General features: G+C 46.5%; 1 protein-coding gene across 1 annotated transcript in view; it reads left to right on the top strand.

Annotated features, from left to right (window-relative positions):
• COL20A1 (collagen type XX alpha 1 chain) overlaps positions 1–17122 on the top strand; it is a 48291-nt gene that overhangs the window by 10533 nt on the left and 20636 nt on the right. Inside the window, exons 10-20 of the mRNA XM_058814710.1 lie at positions 853–1025; positions 1602–1731; positions 2204–2349; positions 3947–4070; positions 5006–5145; positions 5764–5893; positions 6421–6563; positions 7636–7768; positions 13427–13569; positions 14103–14232; positions 14723–14779. Coding sequence (XP_058670693.1) covers positions 853–1025; positions 1602–1731; positions 2204–2349; positions 3947–4070; positions 5006–5145; positions 5764–5893; positions 6421–6563; positions 7636–7768; positions 13427–13569; positions 14103–14232; positions 14723–14779 — 1449 coding nt within the window. The remainder of the gene's footprint in view (positions 1–852; positions 1026–1601; positions 1732–2203; positions 2350–3946; positions 4071–5005; positions 5146–5763; positions 5894–6420; positions 6564–7635; positions 7769–13426; positions 13570–14102; positions 14233–14722; positions 14780–17122) is intronic.

Here is a 17122-nt window from a genome sequence, read left to right as displayed (position 1 = left end):
ATTACCATTATATTCCTTCCCTCTTCCTTTATCATATGGTGTGGTAAATGTGTTGTATCCGTCTCCTTTTCTGAGTTTCTCCCAACCTAAAAGAGACAGAAAAAGCAGAAGAACTAGTATGAAAATATACTGGGGAAAGATTATGGGGTAAATATGGAGGTAGGATGAGGAGATGATAAAACACCTACATGCATTTCTTTTTTCCTCCACTAAACTTTGAATGTTGGATCTCCAAGGTATTTTCAAGTTCAAATCAAGCAGCCATTTCTTTCTTTTGCTGGAGAACAGTTTGCATGATGAAAACCATGAAGAACCTCTCCAGATGTTAGCTTAGATCCTCAGGAGAAATATAGTGTACATATTTCTATATCTTTTGCTCTAAAATTGACCTAAGCAGAATGGGAACATCTAGATTTCAAACATAATTTTATTTTAATGCTCTGGACATTCGTGTAAATAAATTAATTTATTCTTATTGATTTATATTTGATATAATTAGATATTTTACAAATATTAGGGTTAAGCTGAAGAAAAATTAGCTTCTTCAAAAAGAAACCAAAGTAATTTTTGCTTGTTAATTTTAGCAATTTTTTGTGATTGAGGAACACAGGCTTGTGTTGAAGAATTATTTGCAGCACGCAGCAAAATACACAGCCTGCTCTTTATGGAGTATTTATGTTCTCTGTACACCCAGTTTTAAAATATTTATTTCAGAGCAGTCTAGAAGAGAGTCTCTATAGGGAAGGAGATTGCAACTTGATTTGAAAAATGTCACTCGTATTTATGAGCTGGAAAGTATGTTCGGCATGAGAAGTGTGAATGTAAGAAAATAACTGTGTTTTTAATTCCTAGGCAGCGCTGTGAAAGACACCCCTGTGAGCACGGGTCCCCAGCTCAGCCCAACTGACCTGAAAATATCTGCTGTGACCTCCAAGAGCATGCACTTGGCCTGGAGCCCTCCTCTGAAACCACCAAAGAAATACAGGGTTGTGTATTATCCATCCAAGGGTGGGACCCCCAGAGAGGTGAGAGACCTTTCCCTGGACACCTGAGGCTGCCACAGATTCCAGATGGTGGCTGAGAATTAAAGTAGGCTTGGGTGGACAAAAAGAGGGTGGGGTGGGACATCAGTTATTCCAGAGATGAAATTTAATGCATGATGAGTGTAAATGTGATGAGGTAATAGGCTGATTTTTCTCTTAGGCAGTCTTATACCCGCCCTAAATCATGTGTTTTGACTCAAAGAGGACACTCGGGTACAGAGATCTGTCCAAGAATACTCATCTGCAATGGATAGGATTTTAAAAAAGCAAATCCAAGTTGTGGATGAATTTCCATTGATTTCAGTGAGAGCATGACTGGAGTTTTGTGCTCAGTGTTTGCACAAATCCCAGGCTTAGAGGACAGCAATCCTTTCTGCCTCTCACCTCTCTGTTTTGGAGAGATTTACCTAGCACAAAGCACCGAGGGAACTGCACTTCATGTCTTTGGGCACAAATCTGCCACGGGGCAGCCACACTGGCCAGGGACGGCCACTTCAGCCGTTCCACTGAAGAGCAGCAGCACCTCCCTGCCCTGAGAGCCCTGCCTTGTGCTTGCAGGTGGTGTTGGAGGGAGCAGTGTCCTCCCTGCAGCTGTCCAACCTGACCTCACACACGGAGTACCTGGTGTCGGTGATCCCCGTGTACGACAGCGCCGTGGGCGATGGGCTGAGAGGAGTCACCTCCACCTGTGAGTAGAGAGAAGTGAGCTGATGGCTGCTCTGGCCATCTCACACTAGAGCCTACCTTGGGTATTTTCCAGCTCAGGTTTAGCCTGCCTACAGCTCTCTGGAGAGAGCTCATCTCATCTCTCATCTGTGGAGATGCTCAGAACTCAACCAGACAAGACTCCTTGAGCAACCTGTTCTTTGAGCAGCTGGTTGGGCAGGGGTCCTTTCCACCTCTGTCATTCTGCAAAGCAGAATGTGGCAGTAACACACCCTGCTAGGAATATATTGCAACTCTTTGCTGCTTTTTAAAAAAATTTTAAATCCATGGTCTCCAAGTGAGTTAAACTCTCTGTAGCATAGAGACTGTGTTAGGCATGGGGTAAGTGCCCACCAGCTTGCGGTAGCTGTTGTAAAGCCGGGTGTCCCCTGGGTTTTGAGCTGTTTCAGACCTCATTCACTGAGGGTACCTTTGTGCCTTATTTTTCCCTTTAGTGCCTTTGTCTTCCCCTCGCTCCCTGCGCGTCTCTGAGCGGAGCCACAACAGCCTGAGGCTGAGCTGGGAAGCAGCCCAGGGAGCCACACACTACCTGGTGCTCTGCTCTGCAGCCCCTGATGGAGCAGAGGACTACACAGCAGAGGTAGAGTTTGTGACAATGGTGATAACATTGTTTTTTCTCTGTCTGGGCTGAGTTTACTGCTATCTCTAAGCTTTGGCAATTGGTGTCATGTGGTCAAAGAAAAAATATAACTATTGCCAGAAACAGCCTTCACAGAAGATTCTTTTTTTTTTTTTTTTTTTTTTTTTTTTATTGTTTGTCTCAAAACAATTTCTAACTTTGAGGGTTTCATATGGGAAATTAAGTCAAGGGAGAGATCTGGCTGCCTCCTGGGGCCCTGGAAACCCAGGCACTGAACTCACATGCTTGCAGCTTCAAGTGTAATCACTGCATCCTCGAGGCTGTACATAAACATCTTGACTCTGTGTGTCTTTAAATGTTAATTGAAAATGTGTCAGGGCAGATTTGCTGACATCTGAAAACAGACCTACAACACTGCAGATGAATAAAACAATGCTTGAAGAATGGAAAATCCTTAGAAACATCTAAGAACCCTTTGTTGTGCATGTTAACGCCTTATCTGGAGTACCTGTATGCTGAGGATATGAATTTAAAAAACAAAGTGAGTGGGGAGGAACATTTATTGTCTGTTTGAGATTCCGCCTTTGAATGCACAGCGATAGGGACAGGATGGTTTTCAAACCAGAACAATTAATACTCTGCTTCCAGGGCATAATAATGGGATTTTTATAAGATCCAGAACACTTGAAGCAACACCAACACTCAAATTTGCATTTCAGCATGCCAACACATTTCCACAGTTACCTGACCTACTCCCTGCAGGAGTGCAATGCTCCAGACCTACGGGATGTCAGCAAAACCAGCATTAAAATGTTCCCCCCTTCTTATAAGCTGTGTTCCAACGGGTGCAGCCTCCTAAATGTCCCCGTGGTGCCTTTCTGCAGCTCAAGGACCAGGGCTGTGCCCGCGCTGTGCTGGCAGCAGATGGCAGCAGCCCGGCAGCGCTCCAGCCGCAGCTTCCCATAGCTCTGGGAAAAGCGGGATCATAATTCTTGGATGCCCCCTGATCCAACCCAGAGCAGCGTTTTGGTGTGAGAGACTCGGGGCTCTGCAGAGCAGGGTTAGCAGGAGGTGCTGTGCATCCCCAGGGGTTGGGTGTCACAGAGGCAGAGCACTGCAGAGCACCTGCCCAGGTGGGGAAGGGGCTGGAGAGGAGGGGAATGAGGGGAAGGGAGGAGCAGCTCCCATCTCTGCTCTGTGTGACAGGAGCTGAGGGAGCAGCTGGAGCTGTGTCAGGGCAGGTTTAGGTTTAGGGGGGGATATCAGGAAAGGGTTCCTTACCCAGGGGGTGGGTGGGCATGGGATACTCACAGCAGCAGGGTGACAGAGGTCAAAGAGAATTTGTGCAACACTCTCAGGCACATGGTGGGATTTTCCTGTTCAGGAACAGGATTTGGACTCTGCTGATCCTTTTTGGTCCTTTCCAGCTTGGGATATTCTGTGATACTACGGTTCTAAGACCATTCTAGAGTGGAGATGTCCCGTTAGTGTAACCAAAGGGTCCTTGATCTGTGTCTCTGTAAGGTCCTGCTGTCTTAAATGCATTGGGAGGTACCTTAGAGCTGAAGGGTACCCTAAACCCCGTCTCTGTTGGCAGGTGAAGGTGACCCAGCCCGAGGTGCTGCTGGAGGGGCTGTCCCCCAGCACAGGGTACTCCGTGGCAGTGTATGCCATGTATGGGGAAGATGCCAGTGATCCAGCCAGCATCCAGGAAACCACCTGTAAGTGCTGCTGCTGCTGCTTACTGAGCTGTTATTAAACACTCAAGGCAGGAGAGTTGTGTTCAGTGAGGTGCTTCCCATATTGTGCATGTGGCTTGTGCACATGCTGCCTCTTTTCTGTTGGATCTGAAGCGAATATTGGTCCCCAAGGGGATCTCTAGTTGTAGGGTAAGCTGTGACAAAGGAGTGGTGTTCCCCTGGTAATAAAGGAACCCTGAAAGAGGTATTCCTTTAAGTCTTTGTCGTCTGGGGGAGAAAAGGTGATCATCTGACTGTTTCCTCACCTAAATCTATGGCAGCCCTTTGTAGCCTTCCACAGGTGTGTGTGTGGTAGTTGATGCCTCGGGTTTTAGCTTTTATATTTTTCAGATTCTGTACTGCTTTAGTGTGTAAACCTGAGTTTCATATTAGGAAATAGAAAGCTCTCTGCGCAGAGTAGCTAGACAAAACAATTCCTTCTCTAGCTGGGGACCAAGGACAAATGATCCAAATCTCAGGCCCAAGAGCATAAACAACTTGGGCTGAAGAGCAAAAAACAAGAAGGATGGGACTTCATAAGCTAAAGCTATAGTTGGACAATTAACTCCAATATGGAAATGGAGCAGAACTTATAAAAGTGAGAGACCTTATGACCGGTCATGCATTTTGTGACCTTTTTGGTTCATCTTGGGTGCAGCCCTAGCTGAGCTCTTGCACTGCCCAAGCATTATCCATGGAGGCCTGTTAATAAATCCCTACTTTATTCTTTAACTCTGTCTAGCCTCCCTTCGAGGTCAGCCTTCACAAGGCATCCCAGTGAATAAAGGGAATATTTTCCTGCGTAATGAGCGAGCCTCTTAGTTCAAGCTGGGATCATCTAGGAGCAGCAGGAGGCAGTGGGTGGCATTTGTGCAGCCTGTGAAGGCTGGCAGTGCTGTCACTAACTGTTTTTGCAGTGGCCCTGAGTCCCCCCAGGTACCTGAGCTTCTCGGAGCTGAGCCACGCGTCCGTGCGGGTGAGCTGGGAGCCGGCGGCGCCAGCTGTGCGCGCCCACCACCTCACCTATGTCTCTGGCAGAGGGGGCAACGCTGGGCAGGTGGGTCCTCAAGGGCTGGGGGGAGGAAAAGACACCCGGGGGTTTGGATAATGCCCTGTTCTCCTTCAGCATGGTGCAGGGAGAGCCGGAGTGCTGGCAGAGTTGTGACTCTGAAATGGGCGCTTTGGCTGCGGTTATCGCTGCATGCTGAACTCTCTGCAGCTGTACCTCTAGAGTCACAGGATGGTTTGGGTTGGAAGGGACATCCATCCATCCATCCATCCATCCATCCATCCATCCATCCATCCATCCATCCATCCAGTCCAACCCCCCTGCAGTGAGCAGGGACATCTTCAACTAGATCAGGTTGCTCAGATCCCCATCTAATCTGGCCTTGAATTTTTTCAGATATGGGGCATCCACCTCTGGGTAACCTGTGCTAGTGTTTTACCACCTTTGTTGTAAAATTCTTCCTTATACTTCATCTAAATCTACCTCTTTTATTTTAAAACTCTTGTCCTATAGCAACAGGCCTTGCTAAAATGTCTGTTCCCATCTTTCTAATAAGCTTCCTTTAAATACTGAAAGGCTGCAATAAAGTGTCTCTTTTTCTTCAGACTGAACAAGCCCAGTGTCTCACCCTCTGTCTTACAATACTCATGCAACTCCCCACTGCAGGTGGAAGTTCCTGGCACTGAAACATCCACTGTCCTGAGACCTCTGTCCTCCCTCACACAATACTTCATCAGTGTCAGATCCACGTATGATGAAGGGGACTCCTTTCCAATTACTGGCAATGTCACCACCTGTAAGTAAGGAATGGAAATACTTCTGGTCTCAGTAAGAAGTGACAAAGTTGGTTTGTGTGTCTCTGAACTTGGATGTTTTAAAGACTGGCCCCAGCAGCTCGTGGTCAAAACCCTTGCACAGAGCACAGATGGCTGCTGTTCTTTGTGTGTGGAATATGTCCAATTGTGTTATGCTCAAAATGAGGTGGAAGGGATAAAGAAAAGAAGCAAATGAAGAAAAGCATGATGTATCACTAACCTCTGCATCCTTGAGAGCCCTCCTAGCCTTCTTCCCTTTACAAAACCAATGTGATATCTGTGCTCCCCATAAACGAGATAACCTGTCTTAATTAGGGCTTTAAAAACAATTTGCCCCTGTCTGTCCTGATGACTGCTGTCATCTGGGTCTGAAGAAGCGACAGACAGGCTGGCCTCAGACACCTGCCTGGGTGATGCTCTGCTCCCCAGCCATCTGCTCCCCACCCTGGCTCTGACAAGGTGCTGTCAGAGCCTGCTCCTCAGCTCGTGTTCCTTGTGCTCCCCGCAGTGAAGGTGCCCCCTCCCCGTGCCCTGAAGGTCACTGAACTCTCTGGGAACAGCCTCCGCCTGCAGTGGGAAGCTGTGGCTGCCTCGGACGTGGTTGTCTACCAGATCAAGTGGAGCACAGCCAGTGGAGAGAAGCCTCAGGAGGTACGAGGGTATGAGCCCACACACAGCTCTGGGGAGGCTGGGCTGGCTCTGAGCTCACCTGCTGGAGTGGCAGAGGGCTGTGTGAAACTATTCAGGGCAATGCACTCCAGCAATTGAACAGTTCAGCAGGATCCCTGCTGGGTCTGGCTTTCAGTGGAGCAGTCACCTTGAGGGCTGGGAGCAGGAGGGACAGCAGGGCAGAGTCCTGCAGGCTCTGGGAAGATTGCAGAAGTGTTCTGGGAAACCTCAAGGATGAAATTTAATAGGGACAAGCAGAAAGTATTAAGCTTAGGCAGGAATAATTAACCATAGGTATACAGGATGTAGAACAAATAGCTAAGAAGCAATTCAGTAGAAAAAAGATCTGGGGTTGCAGAGGATCACCAGTCCCCAATGTCAAGATGTTGTGGACAAGAAAAATACAGCACTCAAGTATTTATAGCTGGAGGCATTGCTTCTAAGAAGGTGAAGCATTTTCTCTTCTCCTCAGTGCTAGGAAGCACTGATATTTTTGGGACACTGCTCTTTGGGAAGGATGAGGTCCAAGTAAGGAGCACTCAGAGGAGAATGAGCAGAGACAGAACTGGTGCAGATCTGGCAGGGATGGACCAGGTGCCCCCTTCCATCTGAAGCCCCTATTTTCAGTATAAGGTCAAACAGCAGTTTAAATCTAGGCTTAATGCCCAAGTCTCTCCTGCAATGAGTGAGACCAAATAATTTCTATTTGGGCTGGAACAGAGGGATGCTGGGGCTTCTGTCCCCAGCTCCCCTAGAAGCTGGAAACTCATCAGAGGAACTCTGTGCTCTCTGCCTTGTGTCAGAGCTCTGTGCTGCGGTGCTGCAGGAGCTGCTGGTCATCACTGGGCTGCCATGCACAGGCATCTGCTCTGCATCATTCACAGCTGCAATTTTGCCTTTGCTTACACGTGTGCAACCCCAAACTTTAGCCCCAGAGCCCAGTGCTAACTCATTTGTGCTGGGGACAAGCTGTGGGCCAGGCACCTGGGGGCACGGAGCAGCCTGGGCATGCCTGGCAGTGGGGCTGACCCCTGTCCTCTCCGTCCTTGTGCAGCTCTCCCTGGCTGGAAATGTGGCCACAGCCGTCCTGCCCAGCCTGCAGAAGAACACTGACTACAAAATATCCATCTGGGCCTACTACAAAGATGGAGCTCGCAGTGACACTGTGTCTGTCCACCACAGGACCAGTAAGTGACCATCCACAGCCCAGGGTGACAGACAGGGCAGGGGATCCCTCACAACCCAGCACACTCCTGCAGCTCAGACTGGTCACCTCCAGCTCTGAAAACACACACACACGAATGTCTGAATAAAGCTAGAGATGGTTATTTAGGCTTCTGTGTGAAAATGTTCTCAGTCTGTCCTGAGAGCAAGAGGCTGGGCAATCCCATCACACTGATAATCCCTGCACGTGTTCCATGGGGAGCACATTTCATCCCTCCCTGCCTCAGTGTAGTGCATGGATGGAAATAAATTCTGAGGGTGTCCAGCTGAACGTGTCCCTGTGCTGCCTAAGGAATGGTTCTTGTTAATAAAATATTGTCTGTAGGCAGGGTGAGGATTTCCTGAGCTCTGTCATTGCTGAGTTTGCCTCACTGAGGGCATTTACAAACATGGGAGGCAATCCTGCAGGCACACTGCCTTGGAAGCATTGCCTAAATCTGACTTTGTACAGGCAGGATATGAGGTTAAAAACTGGCACTCCCACAGGTCCTGGTAATAAATATTGCCTATAAAATGGCTTTGTTTGAAATGAATGGAACACTTCAACACCAACAGTCCTCCCTCTCCTCTCAGATCTCGTCCTCCTCTGCAGAATAAACTCATTTAGGCTGATGTTGAGCTGATGAAGCTTGAAGTAAGTGGTAATCTTAGAATAAGAAGCTCAGGTTTTATTAATAATAAGTATTAAAACCATTTTTATAGGAAACGACCTCAGACAAGTACCTTGGAGCTGCACACTGGCAAAGAAAAAAAGAAAAGCAAGCATCCTACTGATATATGATGACAAGAGGACAATTAGAGCTGTTTGGAGGCTGTAGGAAAATTAATTACTACGTTTTAAGCTATGAATTATGAAGTGTCAGAGGAGCTCTCTCAGCCCAGCACAATGACACGTGGCAGGGCCCTTCTGGGCACATTTGCACAAGCCAGTCCTTGCTGCTGCTGCTGCTGCTGGCACCCCAGCAGGGCAGGGAAAGCAATTTGATTTCTGCTTGTCAGCTGCTGTCCTTGTGCAGGAGCCTTGGGAATTGTCAGGCTCTGTCTCCTGCATGAAGAAAATAGAATTCTCCAGAAAGCCAGGTGTGCAGCTGTGCACAGGGTTCTTGGATGAGGGAGGAGACAAGGATCTGACTCCATGTTTCAGAAGGCTTGATTTAATATTTTATGATACATATTACATTAAAACTATAATAGAAGAATAGAAGAAAGGATTTCATTAGAAGGCTAGCTAAGAACAGAAAAAAAAAGAATGATAACAAAGTTTTGTGCCTTGGCTCTCTGTCTGAGCCAGCTGTGCTGTGATTGGCCATTAATTAGAAACAACCAACATGGGCCAATCACAGATCCACCTGTTGCATTCCACAGCAGCAGATAATCAATGTTTACATTTTGTTCATGAGGTCTCTCAGCTTCTCAGGAAGAAAAATCCTAAGGAAAGGATTTTCCATAAAAGATGTCTGCGACAGCCAGGTGTGCAGCCAGCACAGGATTCAGTGCCTGGGAGCTGCTGCTCCCTTTGCAGGAGCAGTCAGGGCACTGCCACACTCCTTCCAGCCAATATTTGCAGGTGAAATCAATGTTTTGATGCTAATTCTTTTCTAGAGTTTAAAGTAAGAAATGCCCACAGAGGAGAAGTGGCACAGAGGGGGTGGCCGGTGATTTCCAGGGCTGCTCTGGGGCAGGTCAGGGGGAATTTGGGGATGCCAGAAAATTGCTGAAGGCTTGAGCAATGAATGTATGGGATGATGTGGCCCTAGGCAGGACTCTGGGGTCTCCTGGGATGTGGTTACATTTCAAATATTCAATGTTTCAAGTAGAAGCTGCCACCCTGTACTGTGCCTTGTCAAGATGTCCAGTGGTGTTAGTCTCCATCAGGGCTGGTGGATAAACTCATTCAGACACAGAATGAAAATCTCTGGTGTTATCTGAAAACCCTGACCTCCTGGTCTGATTTTTGAGCCCTTTCCCCCTTAATTTTCATTATAAAATGGAATTCTGAGGGCTGAAACAGTGATGAAAGCTCCCTGGATCCCCTCAGGAGGGCAGACTTTGGGTTGCTAGGTGGTGAGCAGCATTGATCAGGCTGTGCTGAATAATACCCAAAGTGTCTGCTAAAGGAGGTTGTGGGAGGGAGGAAATGCTTTCTTTTGCTTTCATCATTGCTTTTCTCTTTTTCTCTCTTGGCAACATCCCTTTATGTAAGGATAGGTCAAGTCATGAAGTTATTCTTAAAAATGTCTTGGTAGAATTTCCAAGAAATGCTGAAGTTTAAGGGCAAGGACTGAAGTGAAACTCAGCAGGAACTGGTAACACAAGATCCTCTCCCTGAAATACTTTCTTCTTTGAATGTCAAGGGAAAAAATTGCCAGGTCAGAGCAACGCTCCTTGCCTATGGTTCTGTGAAATGGAAGCAAGTTCTGCCCCTGGGGTGAGGGAAAAACACCAATTTTATTCAGGGCCAGTAATGCCTCTTGTCTCACCTGAAACACCCATTTTGAGACCAAATTTGTTATCGTCATGGGACCCTGCATACACCAATCCCTCACAAAATACAGGACAGCAGAAACATCATCCTCCTATAAAAACTAACAACTAATCATCAGTGTGATGTGACATTTGGAAGGACTGGGATGGGGTCACTCATCTTGCTGGTAGGAGAAAAAGTTGTTTCAAAGTTATGGTTTGAGATTTGTCTTTTTATGAACTTGAAATAAGTGAGTAGCTTTAGCTGGAAAAGAAAATTTGGAGACATTGATGTGGTACAAGCTCCTTCTTGTCTTGGAGATATTGGATTTTTTTAAATTCTTTGTTTTGACTAGAGGAAATAAAAAAGTTTGGGATTATTTTTCAGTAACTCAGTTAGCAAACTTTTCCCTGCAGACTTTCAAGAGGCAGAGCAGAAACAAAAGCATGCTGATGTATTTCCCACAGACAACAAAATTGTCAAAATGCGCCTCTTACCCACAGTTCTGATGTTTCTTTTTTTTCTCTGTTATATTTAGACTGAATTCTCATCTGAGCTGAGCTCTCCTTTCAGTGTGTTTTATAAATTGGCAAGTGTAGCAAAGTCCTTATCCTTGACCAAAGGCTTTCACAGTGATCACTTGTCACACTAATAAACATCTTTAGTGGTGCTTCAAACACAAACCCGCCCAGCAAGCACAGGGAGTGCAGAGGATGCTTTCCTGGAGGAATCTGCTGGGACATGGAGGTGCTGCTGAATGGAAAATGCTGGAAGGGGTGGCTTTGGTCCTGCTGAGCATCAGACAAGCACCTCCTTTTGTACTGAGGGAGAGTTCTTTCATCCGGGCTGCGGAAAAAGAACTTGAGCAAAAGAAAAGAGCCCCTTGATGGTCCTGAAGGACAAGGAGAGGGCAGTTTGGATGGGAGCTGCTGCCGAAGTGTTTCACAAAGTGCTTGTGTGCCCTGCTCCTCCAGCTGAGCTGTGGGGAAATCTCTTTATCCACCTCCTCACTGAGGATGCACTGCTCCTGATAGAGTGTGCATGGCAAATAAAAGAAATAAAATAAAAATGTGGGAATGAAGCTTCAACCCATGGCAGGAAAACACATGGCTTGTAGTTAATACATAATAATCCTTGCAGGTGAGCGTTTGGAGTGAGTGGAGGCTAGGGTTTTATTCTTATTTGAGTATTTGTGTGCCTGTAATGCTGGTTAGACCTGAGAGCACACAGGGATTGCTCCTGTGGAGGAGCAGAGGGTGAGGAGGCAAACAAAGCCACAGATGCAGGCAGGGATGCTTCTGTCCTCCAGGGCAGCTTCAGGAGATGTCCTGTCCCCTGTCTGTCAGATCCAGGCCATCAAACCCTACCAGGCCTGAAGGCTTTCCAGAATAAACCTGACTCCAAAGACTTGCCCTAACTTGCCCTTTAAAGTTCACTTCAGCTGTGTCCCCTGACCGCAGGTGAAGGAAATGCCAGCGCACGCAGCAAAGATGCATCACTGACTGATAAAAGTGTGCTGAAGTGACTTTGTTCTTCTTTTCTTCTCTGCTTTGCCTCACGGTGGTGCACAGCAACACCTCCAGCCTGATTCAGCTGCTGCAATCTCAGTTCAGCCTCAGTAAAATTAAGCTTATTTCCTAAACAAAAGAGAAGGAAGATCAATGAAGATGGAAATGATCTTCACTCAACCTGTGCTTTAAGGTCACCCCAGGCTTTGCTGGGTGGGCAGAACATCCTTACAGGAAAAGTGCAGAATAAAAACCTCATCACCTTAGTGTGTTTCTTTGACTGTCTTTAGGGCTCACCCATAATTTTCAGTGTCTTCTGAATGAATTCTTCTTTTTTTTGTCCAGAACTTCTGTGTCTTCACACCAGCATGAGTTCAAGGACAGACACATGATTTTATGCTTGGAAATGCCCCAGGAGCAGACAACCCCATGTTCTTGAGCCTCTTTTTGACCTGATTTAGCCCACTCTGCCTTTCCCTTCTTCCCTCAACCTCTGCTCAGAGAAATCCCTCCAGCACAAGAGCCTCTGTCGTCAGATCCAGTTTGCTGCACAGCAGGACCCCAGGGAAAGAAATGCATTTATGTAATTAAAAATTGCTCAGCTATGGTCTCTGGCAAACTCCTTTCTGGTTGTCTGGCTCAGCCCATCACCTGTTTGGAACCCCTCCAGCCATCCTAGGACAGGGCCAGAGAAGAGGGGATAGCTCAGGCACCCTGTGTGACCCATTCCAGGGATGTGGTTGTTGATGTCAGAAGCTCCAGACAGAACTCTGGTGTGCTGGATGCTCTGCGATTTTTTTTAAGAATAATTTTAAAACAGAAAAAGCTGAAAAATATTAGAAATGATGATGGATTAACTCTGATGTGTGATCCAGGTTTAATTGCCAGTAAAGCTGTTTGTCCAGCTTGATGAAATTCAGTTCCAGTTCAAGCAGCCTTGGTGTTTGTTCATGATGGGTACAATGGGTCTCTTTGCCTTGTGCTTCCAGGACTCTTTCACATTTGCAAGAATTTTCCCCATGTCCTAGGCTTGGAATTACTGAGCGTTTGAGTTGTGGTGTGTTGTAGCTGGGCAATCCTCAACCCTCCAGAATTATTTTTCCCTCTTTCCTGGGTGCTTGTGGCTGCCTTGAGTGTTGTTTACCTGCACAGCAGAGCACTGAGGTGTGATGGTGTTCACAGGGTTCTTGGATGAGGGAAGAGATGAGGATCTGACGCCTTATTTCAGAAGGCTTGATTTATTATTTTATGATATATATTACATTAAAGCTATACTCAAAGAATAGAAGAAAGGATTTCATCAGAATGTTAGCTAAGAATAGAATAGCAAAGAATGGTAACAAAGGTTTGTGGCTTGGCTCTGTGTCCGAGCCAGCTGACTGTGATTGGCCATTAATTACAAACATCTAACATGGGCCAATCAAAGATCCACCTGTTGCATTCCACAGCAGCAGATAATCAATGTTTACATTTTGTTCCTGAGGCCTCTCAGCTTCTCAGGAGGAAAAATCTTAAAGAAAAGATTTTTCATAAAAGATGTCTGCGACACTGAGGCGTTCAGAAAAGGGCCTGGAAGCAAACACTGCTGGCCCCATTTACAGAGAATTCCCCCTGCTCTTTGTGCTGCTCACCTTCCATCCCTGTCACAGATTCCCGGAGCCCACCCACCAACCTCTTCATCAGCTCTGAGACGCCCAGCAGCCTCCAGGTGCACTGGACCCCTCCTGATGGCCGAGTCCAGCACTACAAAATCACCTACAGCCCCGTTTCTGATGCTGCTGCCCAGCAAACTGTGAGTGCCCAGCTCCTTTGTGGGGGACAATGTGACCAGAGGAACTCTGCTCACTCCAGTCAGGTTTAGGATATCAGGGCTCACAACCAAATCTCTTCTTGCTGATGTGTTGCTTTGTAAAACGAACTCTGAGACTCTTTTGTAATTAAGATATTTTTCTCCGTCAAAGCCACTAATAGCACAGCTTTCTCTACTCCCTGAACTGGGGAGGGAATTCTTGGAGGCAGAGGGGTGGGGGATAAACCTACTGCCCCTCTGGCTTAGGGAGATTAAATATAATTATTTTAAAAGATTCCCTGCTTAAACAGCTTGATAATCCTGTTATAAAGCACTTCTGCTGCATTTCCATGGGGAATAGTGGGGTCTTTATATGGGAAAATTATTTTCCTCTGGCCATTGCTAGTCCAACAGCAGCACATAGACAGGTTGGCTGTGCTGAACCAAGCAGGAATGCTGCTCTGAGCCAGCCCCACCTAACTCTGGGCAGTGGGTGAGAGCCCCAATCACTGGGATCTCTTCTTCCCCCATTGCAGATCATGGCTCCAGGCAAAAGCAGCAGCGTCACCCTGCAGTCCCTGCTGCCTGATCGAGCCTACAAGGTGACAATTTCTGCCATCCACTACACGGGAGAGAGCGAGAGCACCTCCACCACGGGCCGGACAGGTACGGGGCTCAGCTGGGGTGGGCACCTCCTGCATTGCCCTCCAGCTGCCACCTCTGCTGGGACACTCTGCCTGAAGCCAGGGGTTTGCTCAGCAATAGAATATTGGCCTTGAAAAGTGAAAATCCTGCCCCAATTTCTGTACTCCTGTGAGTTATTGACAAATCTGAGACGAGCGCGAAGGGCTGGCGGCTCTTTGGGTTTCGAGCCTGGCGTCACAATCTTGGACAACAGAGCTCAGGCATGGCCTCAATTGGGCCAGGAGAGGTTCAGGTCAGATACTAGGAAACATTTCTTCACTGAAAGAGTGGTTAAGCATTGTAAAATGCTCCCCAAGCAGCATTTAGAGTCACCCTTCCTGAAAGTGTTAAAGCAGATGTGGCCGTTCCCAATGTGGTTGAGTGGCTGTGGAGGATTTTGGTCAAAGGTTGGACTTGATGGTCTTTAAGGTCTTCTCCAACTTTCTGATTCTATGATTGCTTTCTCTTCCAGCTCCAGTGCTGTCTAAATTCCCCTCCATCCGAGGATTCATCCCACCTAAAGCAGAGGGTAAATCATCTCCTCTAAAGCCTTGCTTTGCTGGTGTTGGTTTCAATTCAGTGTGGGCTCTGCAGAGCAGCAGGAGGGGTCCATCAGCTCTTGACAGATGCCCTTGGGGACAACCCAAGGACACCACAAAACTTCTTAATACCAGGCTCAGTAAAGAGACCAATGGTATTTTAGAGGATTTCTGCACAACTTGACCAAAATGTAGTGCAGGGAAGTGTGACATGTTTAAAATTAAAATTCCCTGTAAAGTCCCTTATTAAATTTAATGAGCATATGCTCTCATAGCTGATAGAAAGCAAACTATGAAATGGATTAGTGAGAAATGTTGAATTAATGGGGTTACAAAAAGTTTTTAATAAGTAAATATCATAATGCAGATATTGTGGCACTGCTGGCATTATTTGAAAATATTCCAAGCAAAATTTCAGTTTTAAAATTTATTGAGTGAAGTCAAGATTGAAGAATGAGGCAGCTTAGATGTAAAAAAAAAATTTAATTTACAGCCAACAAAGGACATAGCAGATTAAGTTTTCAAGTGTTATTGAGGTGTTCAGATCACAGTGGAAAAGTCCTGTGAACTTTCAAGAAGAAAACAACCTCTCAAAGGGCTGATGAGTCACCTTGTAGAATTTAATATAGCTGTTTGGCTATGAGAACTGAAAAGACAATGGAAGAAATATTAAATTCCTTCTGTTTTATAAAGTGCCTTTTTTTGAAGAAGGAGAGACAATATGTAACAATGCTGGGAAAACAGTTGGATGCGCAATAAAGGCTCCAGTATTGATATATAACCAAATTATTGAGAGAAATGATCTGGTGTTGCAAGAGTGAATGTTCATTGAGCAGTGAATAACTGCATTGGGCTGGGATTTGGGGAGAAAAACAAAAACCAGAGGAGATAACAAGACAGCAGGAATCTTAGGCTGGAAAGTCTAGGGAAAAATCTTCAAAGCAGAAGTGAAACTGTCAGTGTCAGGGATCCTTGCCCTGACTCTGAGAGGCTTCCCACAAGCTGAGCATTGCCTGATCAAAGAGCTGAGAGCAATCCCAGTGCTGCCAGCTGGGAAGGAGGGGGGAATTGCCAGGGATGGAAGCAAGAGGGACTCTGGGGCCTGGGCAAGGGTCAGAGTGAGCTCACCGACTCCCAAACAAGAAAGATACCTGGAAAATGGACAAGTTTACAGCTTGCTTTGGGATCTTTTTTTGTTTGTTTGTTTTTCATTCACCATGCTCCAGTTCTGACAGAGCTGGAGAGGGACTTTTCACAAGTGTGTGGAGTGATAGAACAAGGGGGGATGGCTTCAAGCTGACAAAGAGCAGGTTTGGATTAGATGTCAGGAAGAAATTCTTCCCTATGAGGATGCTGAGGCCCTGGCACAGGGTGCCCAGAGAAGCTGTGGCTGCCCCATCCCTGGAAGTGTCCAAGGCCAGGTTGGATGGGGTTTGGAGCAGCCTGGAATAGTGGAAGGTGTCCCTGCCCATGGAAGGGGTGGAACAGGATGAGCTTTAAGGTCCCTTCCAACCCAAAGCATTGTCTAAGATTGAGAAAATTTGGTTTCTGGAAGGAGAAGGGAAAGAGCAGTGCATAGGTTGAAGATTCTCCATGCAAGGGCTGGTCAGGCTCAGCATGGCAAGGCTCACGTTTCAGAAACTGATTTTTAATGGATTTCCATAGATCCCTCCCACAGTTTTACACTTGGTTCTACAGGAATTATGGTATATAAAAAATTAAGCATCGGTTGGAACAACAGAGGTCACAGCACCTTGTAAGTCTTTGTGGTTTAATCCTGGCTTTAATGGTGCTGTGACCATCAGAGTCATAGGTTTGGGTGCCTTTTCTTCCACATGAGGAATGGCATTGAAACTCTTACAGGCTTAGGAATCTCAGGTCTTTTGGAGGAAACAAGTCACCTCCTTTAAATGTCTTACACATTTTACAAAAGTTAGGCTGCTGCTGAGGTAGGAAATGGCATTGATGCAAGAAAGGCAAGGCTGTGCTGCAGCCTCAGTACAATGATCTCTTAGATTCTATTATCCTGATGAATGAGTAAACCCCTTGTGAGACAGCCCGTCCTGTCAAGTGTCCTTGGTTTCCAGGGACATTTCTCATTTTGCGTCAAGCATTCCCTTTGTCCCAGCTCCATCTGGCACCCATGGCCTGGGATTTACGTGGCAGGAGATGATTGAAAATAGCATTCATGAGCTGTTTTCTAAACCACCCCTTTACCTGAGCCTTTAAACAGAGTGCTCACAGCCCTGGTGCCTCATGTTCCACCTTCACATCCCCATCTCTTCTCTAGTCTTGCTTTTTATCCTGCGGCATCTCAAAGGATTCATCAAGAG

Source organism: Ammospiza caudacuta, chromosome 15 (genome assembly GCF_027887145.1).
Source record: "Ammospiza caudacuta isolate bAmmCau1 chromosome 15, bAmmCau1.pri, whole genome shotgun sequence".
NCBI lineage: Eukaryota > Metazoa > Chordata > Aves > Passeriformes > Passerellidae > Ammospiza > Ammospiza caudacuta.
Note: the sequence above shows the minus strand (reverse complement) of the source record. Positions and strands in the feature narration are given on the sequence as shown.